This window comes from Somniosus microcephalus, chromosome 12, assembly GCF_052327205.1.
Source record: "Somniosus microcephalus isolate GS21.2 chromosome 12, FLI_Smic_1.0, whole genome shotgun sequence".
NCBI lineage: Eukaryota > Metazoa > Chordata > Chondrichthyes > Squaliformes > Somniosidae > Somniosus > Somniosus microcephalus.
In genome coordinates, this window is record NC_140998.1 from 158,593,974 (window position 1) to 158,608,456 (window position 14,483).

Sequence of the window (14,483 nt, forward strand, 5' to 3'; positions counted from 1 at the left end):
ACTTCCTGGTGCCATTCCTTCTTACCCTGGCTGGGTTTTAACTCGTGAACTTTCCCTTTAGCTTGTGGTTCTTCTACCCCCCTACCGTTACGGTAAGCTAGGGTCAGTTGTCTGACCACTGTCTCCTCGGTGACTTGGGGGCCCTTTGGGTCGAACTACAGCTCGGCCTTGGCTCTGATCGTGGCAAGCTGTTTGCCACCAGACTTCGGAGCCAGTGAGCCAGCTCATCCTGGTTCAAGTTAACCTGGTCGAGATCCCCATTACAGGGACTCCTGTACACAGGCCACAGCCTGTCTGCGAAAGCCTGTGGGGTCTCCCCTGCTAACTGTGTAGTGTTCTCCACCTGGGAGAAAGGACTACCATCATTCATCCCCATCGCTTCCAGAACTTGATCCTGGATGGCAGCGTACCCTCCCTGTCCCTTCTTGCACTCAGCAGAGAGGGACTGGTACAGCTTGCCATCCAAGGTGAACAGGAGCATCTTGGCCATTTCTGAGTCGTCGCACTCGTTAATGCCTGCTGCTTGTTCCACTTCCATAAAGTGGACTGAGGGGTCTCCCTTGTGGGTGAGCTTGCTCAGGTGGCTTACCATAGCCCTAAGCTGTTGGGTCCCATGGGGAATCACAAATTGGCTTTCAAGGGGCCCCTGACCCCCACCAACCCCGGATGGGCCAAACTTTTGCTGTCGAGTTGGGCACATCGGCCCCGCCTCCAACCTTTCCTGCATTTGTTTGCCCACTTCTGCCTGCTGCCAAACTGAGTCAAAACCCGGCACCACAGGTGGTGGTGTGCACTCCTCCCTGTCCTCCCTACAGATTGCTTGTCCTTCCTGCTGCCCAACCGAGTTGTTCCCCAGTGCCACAAGTGACGTCTGCACAGTTTCTACTTCTACTTCCAGGTCTACCCGGGCCCATTAGGCATACCATGCCTTTTGCCCTGGACAGAGCAAGTTTTAAACTGTCTATTTGCTTTTGACAGGGGCCGTGATCTCCCGCTTCAAAATCCCTAGTGCTTGCTACTTTATAAGCTGCCTTCACATCTCTGAACTTTTCCTCCTGTTCCTTTAACTGTCTGGTTAGGCAAGCGTTCTCCTCTTTTAGTACTAGCTCATTGCTTTGATGACTTGACACCGAAAATACTCATGCCTGTTCCTGTGTTTCTCTACCAGCTTTAATTTCTCTTGATTTTGGGCTTGTAATTCCTGCAATAGTTCCTCACCTGCCATAGCTCTTGCCTGAGACAGTTTGGCTGCCTCCTGCAGCTCTGCTGTCAATGCTTTCACATGCTGATCCAAAAGCTGGATATGCCGTAGGGCACAGACCAACCAGATGGCCTTCTCTACCGACTTCTTATGATCCTTGCTCTCAGTGTATTTGGCTGCAACGTCCATGGGACGCCCAGCACGCAACAGACTGGTCACCCACTTCTTTGTGATATTCACCTTCTCAAAAACGTAAGAGGAAATCCTCTCTTCCATCTTCGTTCTTTCATCAAACACAGGGTCTATTGCATTACTTCCCTTTTGCCAAAGTCCTGCCGTGGTCGCCATTCTGTAAGGGGTGGTGTGTGGGTTTGGCCAGCTTCACCTCTGACTCCCTGACCGGTTCGAATCGCTCCCACTCCTTTGGTTCTTGACTTTGGACTTATTTGGGGGTTGTAATGAACTTGCAATGGACACCTGGGTTGGTCAAAAGAATTGAGATCTTTATTTTGAGACAGGAAAATATACAATACAATAAAACTTATGCTCTAAAAGGGTGGGGAACACTCAGAATATGCAAGGGAGAATTACAATAGACAAAATCCTTTACCCTCCCAACCCCACTATCCTAACTAGGTTGAAATCCAGAGGACCAGGAAATGCTCACCAAATGACTTTCTTGACATTGTAGAGATTCGCGATTTTGGGGTTCTCCTTAGTTGTGGCGGTTGGGGCCTGCTGTACCCTGGACATGGTAGATGACTGCACCTGCATTGGGTCTTCAGTTTGGGTTTGTCCGCTGAGGCGGTTAGCTGCGTAGTTGGATGTATCGGGAAAGTACCCAATTTTTTTGGCTAGGTAAAGTTTTTAGGGTCTTTTGTGTCAAAATCTTACCCAGGGGTAAGTCAGACTAGCCTGTAGACTGGAAACAAGTTTTGATTTGCGAATTTTCAATGGTTGGTTTCTTGTTGGTCGCGGTGGCCCAATATTACCTGGTTGGTGGTAATATTGGTAGTTGTTGGTTTCTTGAATTCTTTCGTTGCCGCAACTTTCTTTTCCTTCTTCCTTCAAGTCTCCGATTCTCCGACTTTCTCTCCTGTACTGAACTCGTGCTCTGATGATGATCTTACTGTTGGATGACTGAACTGAACTTCTTCTCCGATCTTACTGGAACTGTTACGTCCGTGTAAAATGAGACACAGACTGCGGAGAACGGTACAATAGGTGTTTACTCAACGTGGCTCAGACTGCAACTGATCTGTACAGATTACTACTCAGGGCTATATACAGGTGTGGTCACTGCTGGTACTACAGTATACATGAGCTGTAAACAGTAGTTCCCCCCTTAAAGGTACATACATTACAATTCCTCCCCTTTTAGATTAACAGTACCATAACACTCATTTAACAATAAAATATCAAACTAATTACAATTAACACTTTTAACATGCAACATTAGCTGAAAATAGTCTATTTATATATTCAGTCTTTGGGGAGGCTTCCTGATCCTTTCTGGATAGCGCCTTTCCCGAGTGTCTTGCTCTTGGTGCGGAGGTGATTCTGGCCCCCTGTCGTCGGTTGGTTCATCAGCTTCCGATGCTACGGTTTCTGGGGTAGATGCGACCTGTATGTCGGGTTCATCACCAGGTACATATGGGCGAGGAATGGGGTTGACTTGTTCCTGTGACTCTAGGATCTGGTCAGCATGGCGTCTCACGATGCTCTCCCCAACGTCCACTGTGTACATTAATGGGCCCTGCCGTGTGCATATCATTCCTGGCTGCCATTTTTCTGTTCGGTAGTCGCGGGCCAAGACTGGTTGCCCTACATTGAAGCTCCTTGTTGGCTTCTCATGGATGTGCTGGAATTGCTTACTCTCAACATCTCTTCATACGTTTGGTCTGAGCAAATCCAAGTGAGATCTTAACCTTCGGTTAAAGAACATCATGGCTGGGGCCTGGTTGGTGACTGCATGTGTCGCATTCCGGTAGGCGAACAGGAAATTGTCCACCTTGTGCTGCAGCGGAATGTTTTCATTGTACATAGCCTTTATTGCCTTCTTAAAGGTTTGTACGAACCTCTCAGCCAATCCATTTGTGGCTGGATGATACGGGGCGGATGTGTAATGCCTTACCCCATTCTTTTTCAAGAACCTCTGGAACTCTTCGGACACAAACTGTGGTCCGTTGTCGGAGCAAATCCGTTCTGGCAAGCCATTCCTGGCAAAAATGGTCCGTAGGACTGCAATAGCTTTCTCCGTGGTGGTGGAGGACATTTTGATGACCTCAGGCCATTTCGAGTGCGCATCCACGGCTAATAAAAACATTGAGTCCATGAATGGACCAGCAAAATCAATATGCACCCATTGCCATGGAGATGAGGGCCACTCCCATGGGTGTAGAGGGGCCTGTGGTGGTGCATTTTGGACTTTCTGGGATCCTGAGCAGCTCTTGGTCAGGTCCTTGATTTGTTTATCGATTCCCGACCACCACACGTAAGCCCTGGCTAGGCTTTTCATTTTTACCCCTCCCAGATGACCCTCATGAAGCTCATTGAGCACTCTATCCCTTAACTTGGGTGGAATTACCACTCAGGATCCACACATCAAAGTCCCCCGGCACACTGACAGCTGTTCTCTCCTTGTCGAGAATGCTGGCAACAGAGAGTCACCATGTGCTGGCCATCCCTTCACCGTCAAATCATATACCCGAGACAGTGTCGGGTCATTTCGGGTTTCCTTTTCGATACAAGCGTTAGTTACCAGTAGGTATTCAACTATAGTCGAATGGAATATTTCGACAGGATCCACTGCTGGTGCTTCCTCCGCAGTAGGCAGTGGCAGGCGTGATAGCCCATCAGCATTTCCATGCTGTTTCGTGCCCTTATATTCAATCTCATAGTGGTGCGCCCCTAGAAAAAGTGACCATCTTTGTAGTTGTTGCGCAGTCATCACCGGAATGCCCTTCTTCGGATTAAAAATGGAGACAAGAGGCTGGTGATCAGTCAGCAAATGAATTTCTGCCCGTGCAGATAGTGATTGAACTTTTTCACTCCCCACACTAGGCTGAGGGCCTCCCTGTCAATCTGGGCGTAGTAACGCTCGGCTGAGGTTAGTGATCGTGACGCAAAGGCTATTGGCCTCTCTGAGCCGTCCGAGAATTTGTGCGACAGCACCGCTCCAATGCCGTAGCGTGACGCATCACATGCCAACCGAATTGGTAATGCTGGGTTGTAATGGGCCAATACCTCTTTCGATGTGATTAGTGTTTTGCTCTTCTGCAAAGCTCGTCTACATTCGTCACTCCACTTCCATGGCACCCCAGTTTGCAGTAGGGTGTTCAGTGGGTGTAGTATTGTAGACAAATTTGGCAAGAACTTATGGTAGTAGTTTACCAGCCCGAGGAACGACCTCAGTTGTGACACATTTTCCGGTGCTGGAGCCTTGACTACTGCCTCAATCTTCTCTGGAGACTTATGTAACCCCTCTTTATCGATAACGTGGCCACAATACGAGATCTGTTTTCTAAAAAACTCACACTTGGGGCGATTAGCTCGGAGCCCATATTCCTGCAATCTAGTGAGCACCTGCTCCAGGTTGGCAAGGTGATCACTGTCATTTTCGCCCGTGACCAGGATGTCGTCCAAATAACACTGGGTCCCTGGGATCCCTTGCAGGACTTGTTCCATTGCCCTCTGCCAAATAGCCGGAGCTGATGCTACCCCGAATACCAGCCGGTTGTATTGGTAGAGACCTTTATGGGTGTTGATTGTGAGGTATTTTTTTGATGCTTCTTCTACCTCCATTTGCAGATACGCCTGGGACAGATCAATCTTAGTGAAGCGTTTCCCCCCAGAGAGCGAGGCGAAAATATCTTCAGTCCGCGGAAGTGGATATTGTACGGTGTGAAGGACCGGGTTCACTGTTACCTTAAAGTCCCCACAGATGCGAACCTTCTTTGGTTCGCCAGGCGTGCTGCTCAACGACTTTTTCATCACAGGGACGATGGGTGTAGCCCACTCGCTCCAGTCTACCTTGGACAGTACACCTGAACGTTCGAGACTCTCCAGCTCTGCTTCGACGGCTGGGCGGATCGCATAATGTATCGTATTAAGTCTGGCCTTAAAAAATTTTGGGCTTGCGTTTTCTTCAATTTTAATCGTCACTGTCATGCCTTTTAGTGTTCCGAGTCCTTGCTGGAACACTTCTTTTGCGTCAGTTAGGATCTTTGACAGTCGCCCAGGTGTGACGTCGTCATCCTTTTTGTCAGCCACAGTCAGTGCCTGTATGGAATGCCAATCCAGTTGTATTTTCCGGATCCATTCACATCCCAGTAATGGTGGTCCTCCATCTTGCAATACATACAGGTCTAGTTTTGGTGTTTCCTTATTGTTATATATAACGGTCACCCTTATTTTTCCTTTGGGGTAGACTTTTTGCCCCGTGTACGTCTTCAAAATAATTTTTGTGTCTCTCAAGGGTATGTGTGAGAATAGCCGCTCGTAGTCCCGTCGGTTTATGACTGTTAGGGCGGATCCGGTGTCCAATTCCATCTTTACCTGGACTCCTGCTATCTTGAGAGTGACCCAAATGGTTCGGTGATCCTCCGTTGTGATCACATTATGTAGTTTCAGACAACTCAGTTCCCTGCTTTCGGAGTCGTTACCACTCTTTTGTTCGTCTGAACTATTCTCCGTCATCTTATGTACCTTCTGGTACTTTCCTTTGGTAGGTTTCTTATTGCTGGTTTTCTTTCCCGACCTGCAGACTCGTGCTATGTGTCCTACTTTTCCACACTGTCTGCACACTTTGTCTTTGAACCAGCAATCATTCTGGTCGTGTGTTGTTCTGCCGCAGCGATAGCACTTCTCTGTTCCATATGACATTTCGTTTGTGCCATATTCTTGCGGTCTCTGTTGTATCTCTGCAGCGCCCCGTGCTGCTGCTTCATATGATACCGCAATGCTGAAAGCCTTTTCCAGCGTAAGGTCCTTTTCAGATAAAAGCCGTTTCTGGGTTCCTTCACTTTGAAGCCCACACAAACTTGTCCCTTAAGGTATCTGCTAGTCCCGCTCCAAACTGGCAGTGTTTCGATAGTTTGCGCAGTTCTGTTAAATAATCAGCATTGCTTTCATCTTTATGCTGGTTCCGTTTGTGAAACTTGAATCTTTCAGCTATCAGCAGCGGTGTGGGGTTTAAATGTTCCTTTAGTATCGTTACTATGTCTTCAAAACTCTTTTCCATTGGCTTCGTTGGGATTACTAGATTTCGTAATAAACCATACGTCTTTGCACCCATTAAATTTAACAATACCGACGCTTTCTTGTCATCTGACACCTCATTTGCCTTGCAGTATACCTCTATTCGTTCGACATATGTAGTCCAATCTTCGACTTCATTGTCTAATGCGGTGATACTGCCACTCTTCGGCATTTTGGGTGTGGTTTAAAATGGCGTCTCCCGCGCTTTCCTTCCTCCCCCGCTGCTGCCAATGCTGCTCCCGGCGGTTCTCATGGCAATGGCGGCGCCTCGCGGGTTTCTGCGCGTCTCTCTTTCCCTCTCTCCGACGCTGCTCGGCCCCTGAACACCGGCTGCGCCCTGTGCGCTCTGCCCTCTCTCTCTCTCTCCCGTCGATGCTGCTCGGCCCTTTGCTGTACCGCTCAGTCGGGCTCTAGCCCGCCGCTGTCCGGGAAGGGTCTGCGCACTACCTGTTGCCAGCCCGTTTCGTTGGACCACCTCGACTGGAAAGCCAAGCCCGGCTCTCGACAGCCTCCCCTGCAATTTTCGAGTCTCTGCTGGATGACTGGGCGGTTGCCCGTGGTCGACGCCCGAGTCTCTGGCCTTGACCTCCAATCCATTGATCTCCAGGAACGAATCCCCGGGAGGTGATGCAGAGTTGCAGGTAGGTTCGAACCTGCCTCGTCGCCAATGTTACGTCTGTGTATAATGAGACACAGACTGCGGAGAACGGTAGAACAGGTGTTTATTCAACGTGGCTCAGACTGCAACTGATCTGTACAGATTACTCAGGGCTATTTACAGATGTGGTCACTGCCGGTACTACAGTATACATGAGCTGTAAAAAGTAGTTCCCCCCTTAAAGGTACATTCAGTACAGGAACCAACTGAGCCAACTGCACTGAACTGATTCACTGGACAAGCAGGCCTCAATTATACTGGTTTGAGGCTTGGCTTATCTGACCGCCAAATCTCTGGTTTCTTTGTTAAGTTTTGGTGGGCTCGTTATTTTTAAGATGTTTTAAAACTTTAACAAGCTTCAGGGATGGCCCATCTATTCTTAATTGGCCTTTAACTGGTTTGGGGATTGCCTTGAAACCAGTTTAAAAATGCAAATCGTTTTGGAAATCTCTCTGATTGGTTTTGAACTGCTGTTTGATTGTTGTTTCCTGCTGGGCCATGTTCTCTTTTGTTTTGCTGTGGGCATGTACTGTTTTATTTGGGGCTTGGCGAGTTTCGGCAGCAACAGGTTTTATTGTCTTTATGTAAAGGCTGAGATGGCCCAGGGACATTCCCAGATGGCCCAATACTCAAACTGTCTGCTTCGGGGGCCCATCCCACCTCCCCTCTGTCACAGCTTTTCGCAGGTCTGAACATGCCTTTTAAACCAGCCAAAATCTTCCTGGGGTTTTGATTTTTAAATCCCTTTGGCCCAATATTTCCTTCAAACAGTCCAATATCTCTTTTCTTTACTCTGGGGGGAACTTGAGCAATTTTGCGAGCCTTACACGTTTGCCTACAAAACAATGGTGACTTCACTTCAAAAGTAATTAATTGGAGGTGAAGCACTTTGGAACATCCTGAGGATGTATTAAGGTGCATTATCCCAGGGGATACAACCTCTCAGCATCTACCCTGTCAATCCCCTTCAGAATCTTGTATATTTTTCTAAACTCCAGAGTATAGGCCCATTCTACACAATCTCTCATCATAGGACAGCCCTCTCATCCCAGGAACCAATCTAGTGAACCTTCATTGCACCGCCTCCAAGACAAGTATATCCTTCCTTAGATAAGGAGACCAAAACTGTGCACAGTACTCCAGGTGTGGTCTCACCAAGGCCCTGTAGAATTGTAGCAAGACGTCCTTACTCTAACCCCCTTGCAATAAAGGCCAACATGCCATTTGCCTTCCTTACTGCTTGCTGTACCTGCATGCTAACTTTGTGTTTCTTGCACGAGGACACCCAAATCTCTCTGAACACCAACATTTGAAAGTTTCTTACCATTCAAAAAATATTGTTTTTCTATTGTTCCTACCAAAGTGAATAACCTCACATTTCCCTACATTATACTCCATCTGCCACCTTACTGCCCACTCACAAAGTCTGCAAAGGGGTATAGATAGACTAAGTGTTCACCTAACAGCTTACTGTCCCACCTAGCTTTGTATCATCAACAAACTTGGATATATTACACTCGGTCCCTTCATCCAAGTCATTAATATAGATTGTAAATAGCTGAGGCCCCAACACTGATCCTTGCGGCACCCCACTAGCTACAGCCCGTGAACCTGAAAAAATCCATTTATCCCTGCTGTTTTCTGTCCATTAACCAATCCTCTGTCCATGCTACTATATTACCCCCAACCCCATGAGCCCTAATCTTGTATAATAACCTTTTATGTGGCACCTTATCGAATGCCTTTTGGAAATCTAAATATATTACATCCACTGATTCCCCTTTATCTACCTGGCTAGTTACATACTCAAAAAATGAATACATTTATCAAACACAATTTCCCTTTCATAAAACCATGTTGACTCTGCCTAATCATGTTATGATTTTCTAAGTCCCCTGCTACCACTTCCTTAACCATGGATTCCAGCATTTTCCCTGATGACTGATGTCAGGCTAACTGGCCTGTAGTTCCCTGTTTTTTCTCTCCCTCCTTTCTTGAATACAGGTGTTACATTTGCAACCTTTCAATCCGTTGGGACCATTCTAGAATCTAGGGCATGTTGGAAGATCAAAACCAATGCATCCACTATCTCTTCAGCCACCTCTTTTAGAACCCTAAGATGTAGGCCGTTAGGTCATGGGGATTTTTCGGCTTTTAGTCCCATTAGTTTCTCTAGTACTTTTCCTCTTATATTAATTACATTTAAGTTCCTCACCCTCATTAGACCCTTGGTTCCCCACCATTTTTGGTATGCTTTTTGTGTCTTCCACTGTGAAGACAGATACAAAATATTTGTTTAATGTTTCTGCCATTTCCTTATTCCCCATAATTTCTCCCGTCTCAGCCTCTAAGGGACCAACATTAACTTTTTCTACTCTTCCTTTTTACATACTTGTAGAAGCTCTTACAATCTGCTTTTATATTTCTTGCTAGTTTTCGCTCATTCTATTTTTTTCCCCTTTATCAATTTTTTGGTCAACCTTTGCTGGTTTCTGAAACTCTCCCAATCCTCAGGCTTACTATTATTCTTTGCAACATTATAAGCTTCTTCTTTCAATCTAATGCTATCCTTAACTTCTTTAGTTCGCCACAGTTGGATCACTTTTCCTGTGGAGTTTTTGTTTCTCAATGGAATGTACTTTTGTTGAGAATTATGAAATATTTCTTTAAATGCTAGCCACTGCTTATCTACCGCCATACCTTTTAATCTATATTTCCAATCTACCTTAGCCAACTCGCCCCTCATACCTCTGTAATTGGCTTTAATTTAAGTTTAAGGCTCTAGTTTTAGACTTAGGCAAGTCACACTCAAAATTAATGTGAAATTCTACCATATTATAATCACTCTGCCCCAGAGGATCCTTTACTATGAGATTGCTAGTAAAGTGTCTCATTACACAGTACAAGATCTAAAATAGCCTGTTCTCTGGTTGGTTCCATGACATTGTTCTAGGAAACTGTCCCGAATGCATTCCATGAACTCAGCCTCCAGACTACCTTTGCCAATTTGATTTGTCCAATCTATATGAAGATTAAAGTCTCCCAAGATTATTGCATTACTTGTGTTGCAAGCTCCGACTATTTCTTGATTAATATTCTGTCCAATGGTACAGCTACTGTTAGGGGGCCTATATACCACTCCTACCAGTGTTTTCTGCCCCTTGTTATTCCTTATCTACACCCATACTGATTCTACTTCCTGATCTTCCGAGCAGAGATCCTTTCTCGCTACTGTCCTTATGTCATCCTTATCAGGGCTACTCCCCCTCCTTTTCCATTCTACCTGACTTTTCAAAACGTCAAGTACCCTGGAACATTTAGTTCCCAACCTTGGCCACATTGCAACCACGTCTCTATTTGTGCCACTAGTTCATCTATCTTGTTACGAATGCTTCATGCATTCAGATAAAGAGCATTTCCTTTAAATTTTTTACCATTATTCCCTACCTTGATCTTATTCTCTGCTGCACTACCGTTAAACTCTCTATCCCTTCCCGTCACTCTGCTTATTTTTACCCAAATCGCAATACTGCTCTATTGCCTTGACCTTTCTCTTTAGATTTCTAAATTTCCCCCCACCTGACCCCTCCCTCCCCCCATTTTTTAGTTAAAGCCCTATCTACAGCCCCAGTTATTCGATTCGCCAGGACACTGGTCCCAGCCCGGTTTAAGTGCAACCCTTCCCAACGGAACAGCTCCCTCTTTCCCCAGTACTGGTGCCAGTGCCCCATGAATTGAAACCCCTTTTTCCCACACCACTCTGAGCCACACATTTAACTCTCTGATCTGCTTGACGCTATGCCAATTTGCACATGGCTCAGGTAGTAATCCAGAGATTATTACCCTTGTGGTTCTGCTCATTAATTTAGACCCTAGCCCCTCAAACTCCCTCAGCAGAAACTCATTCTTAGTTCCACCTATGTCGTTGGTTCCTACATGGACCACGACAATTGGATCCTCCCTCTCCCAAGTTCTTCTCCAGCCATGAGGAGATATCCTTAACCCTGGCACTGGGCAGGCAACAGTCTTCGGGACACACTTTCACAGCTGCAGAGAACAGTATCGATCCCCGACTATACATGCTGTTACCAGAAGAGTGATCAAGCTTTCTTTTTATTTGCAAAGTCGTAAATAATATGTAAAGAACTAAACTAGAGTCACTCAAGCTGCGAGAGACTGGCTCCCCAAAGCCTTTCCACCAACTACAAGGCACAAGTCAGGAGTGTGATGGAATACTCTTCACTTGCCTGGACGAGTGCAGCTCCAACAATCACTCAAGAAGCTTGACATCATCCAGGCCAAGGCAGCCCCTGCTTGATTGGCACCCCATCCACCATCTTAAACATTCACTCCCTCCACCACCAGCATACCATGGCTGATGCACTGCAGCAACTCTCCAAGGCTTCTTCGACAGTACCTCCCAAACCCACTACCTCTACCACCTGGAAGGACAAGGGCAGCAGGCACATGGGAACAGCATTACCGCTAAGTACCCCTCCAAGTCACACACCATCCGGACTTGGAAATAGTCATTCCTTCATCATCGCTGGGTCAAAATCCTGGAACTCCCTCCCTAACAGCATTATGGGAGTACCTTCACCTCATGGACTGCAGCGGATCAAGGCGGCAGCTCACCACCACCTTCTCAAGGGCAATTAGGAATGGGCAATAAACGCTGGCCTTGCCAGTGACTCCCACATCGCAGGAACGAATAAAAACCCGAGTGAGGAGCAACAAAGTTACCTTGATTTAAAGAGGGAGTTTGTAACAAATAATTAGGAATGCAGGAATAAAGAATTAAGTGCTGTTATTAATATTTATACAATGTTTTACATAGAATGTACAGCACAGAAACAGACCATTCAGCTGGTGTTTATGCTCCACATGAGCTTCATCCCACTCTACTTTATCTGACCCTATAGCATATTCTTCTATTCCTTTCTCCCTCATTTACTTATCTAGCATCCCCTGAAATACATCTATGTTATTCGCCTCAACTGGTCCATGTGGTAGCGAGTGCCACATTCTAATCAACTAAGTCATTTATCCAGAATTCCTTATTGGGTTTATTAGTGACCATCATATTTATGACCCCTAGTTTTGGACTCTCCCACAAGTGGAAAGATCTTCTACACATCTACCCTATCAAAGCCCTTCATAATTTTGAAGAACTATCAGGTCACCCCTCAGCCTTCTCTTTACGACAGAAAAGAGCACCAGCCTGTTCAGTTTTTCCTGATAGTTATATTAATAATGGCAGCATTCATCTAGATCTTTGCATATAAAAACCTTGCATCTAGCACATGATCTTCACACGTGCCATTGTGTCATTCTTGGCTTAAATATCATTTATTAAAAAACGGTCACAACGGAACGGATATGGAACTTACCAATGAACAATGAGCAGACAGGTGTGAAAACTAAGAATTAAGTACCACCAAGGAGATATGTAAAAAGCCAAGCAAAAGTCAGCATCAGCCATCAATAATACAACAAGAGGAATCAATGACATCACTCAAATTATCTCTTGAAAATCGATCTGACCATCCGTTTTGCCTTTCACTTAAGGGTTCATATGCCAGTTCCAGTTTCACTCATTTGGCAGCAGCCTCAGCTCAGAGTCAGAAGGTTGTGGGTTCAAGCGTCATTCCAGAACTTGAGCACATAATTGTGGCAGACACTTGGGTGCAGTGCTGCATTGTCACTGGATGAGACATTAAACTGGGGCCCAGTCTGCCTGTTCAAGTGGATAGAAAAGATGTCATGATACTATTTGAGGAAGAACAAAGGATTTCCGCCGGTGCGCTGGGCAACATTGATCACTGAACCAACTCCATAAAGTACAGATTATGTGGTCGTTTATCTCAGTGTCTACCTACATAACAACAGTGACTGCATTATGAGATGAATTTAAAAATACAAGTATCAGGATCAGTGGCTGATATATAAATTCTTTAATTATAATAGAAAAGATAAACATAAAGACAGATACCAACACTTTACACACTTGTAAAGACAGAGAAACTATATTTTGTGCTAGTCGAGGTGAAAGAAGCAAGTGCTGGGGTACGTGTCCTTGTACTCTGTACTGACAATGGGAGAAGCCGCCTTCTGTGCTGCATGTAACATCATAAAACTGTTATTTATACCAGTGTACCAGGGAAAAATACCCCCAACATACTTAATCCCCAACCCCAGAAAAGCACCTCATCACCAGTGTTACTGAAGCCATCGTTACAGCCTTAGAACAAGATGGCCAACTCTGTAGGCAGATTTTGTTCTGTTGACCCAGGGCCACTAGGAATTGCCCAATTTACATAGACTCCTTGCAGCCAAAGAAGGGAGACTTTCATCTTTTCAGTCTGAGCTGTATTCAAATGCAGTCTCCCCCCGCTCCCACTGAGGTGAAAGGACTGGGTGCTAACTCACTGCAACTTCCAGTTCCCATCCATTGTTGTCTTATTATACAAAGCTCATCGAAAGGCCTAATAGTTTAGACAGGAATGATAATTAGAAGTTGTTCTCGATTTGAGAAAGATGGCTGAATGCTCATTCTTTCCTATCCTGGTTAGGGAGATGCATGCCGTAGCCTGAATCTGTTCGCTCCTGGTATGATGAGCAGCGTCAGGAAGAGACTCTTCACGATCCTGGTCAGGTATTTGTGTCCTGGTTTTACGGTCAGCAGGACTTCATTAATATGTTCATCGCTACAATTAAAAAAAAGGTTAAAACATTATTCCTTAATATTAATTTACCAGCAGCATGAAATGTGAACTTTTACTGTCAGTAACTTCGCAACTATAATAAGTTCTCTAATAGAACTATTTTATTACTTAAAACAGATGATCTGGTCATTATCATATTGCTGCTTGTGGGAGCTTGCTGTGCGTATTTTGGCTGCCGTGTTTCCTACATTACATTAGTGACTGCACTTCAAAAGTACTTCATTGGCTGTAAAATGCTTTGGAACGTCGAAGTCCTGTATAAATGCAAGTTCTTTATTTTTTTCTTGAATAGAACTATTTTATATGTAGTTTTTGATTAAGAGGTTATTCACATGAAATATTGTATTATACTTTTAATAGTTACAGACCTTTATTAAGAAGTTGTTTTTCCTTTAATTAAACATCAGCATTTACAGAACGGGTCACAGGAACTGCAGAAACCAACACTTGCAAAATTACTGCTTGCTCATGATTTCCCTTCGTCTCCTTCTCTCCTGCAGGTGATAACTCTGCTGCAGTACAGTTCCACAGTTTCCAGCCACCCTGCAGTACCTCAACCAAATTGGTCATTCTTTGTTTGAGAGACTGGACAGTGAATGCTGGAAGGCTAATTAATCACAGGAGGCATCACCACAAAGCC

At 45.4% G+C, this 14,483-nt stretch overlaps 1 protein-coding gene across 1 annotated transcript in view; it reads right to left on the reverse strand.

Annotated features, from left to right (window-relative positions):
- Positions 1-11,910: 11,910 nt before the first annotated feature.
- Positions 11,911-14,483, reverse strand: part of LOC147109624 (uncharacterized) — a 103,579-nt gene continuing 101,006 nt past the window's right edge. The window contains exon 21 of the mRNA XM_086003698.1: positions 11,911-13,825. Coding sequence (XP_085859824.1) covers positions 13,687-13,825 — 139 coding nt within the window. The 3' untranslated portion in view covers positions 11,911-13,686. The remainder of the gene's footprint in view (positions 13,826-14,483) is intronic.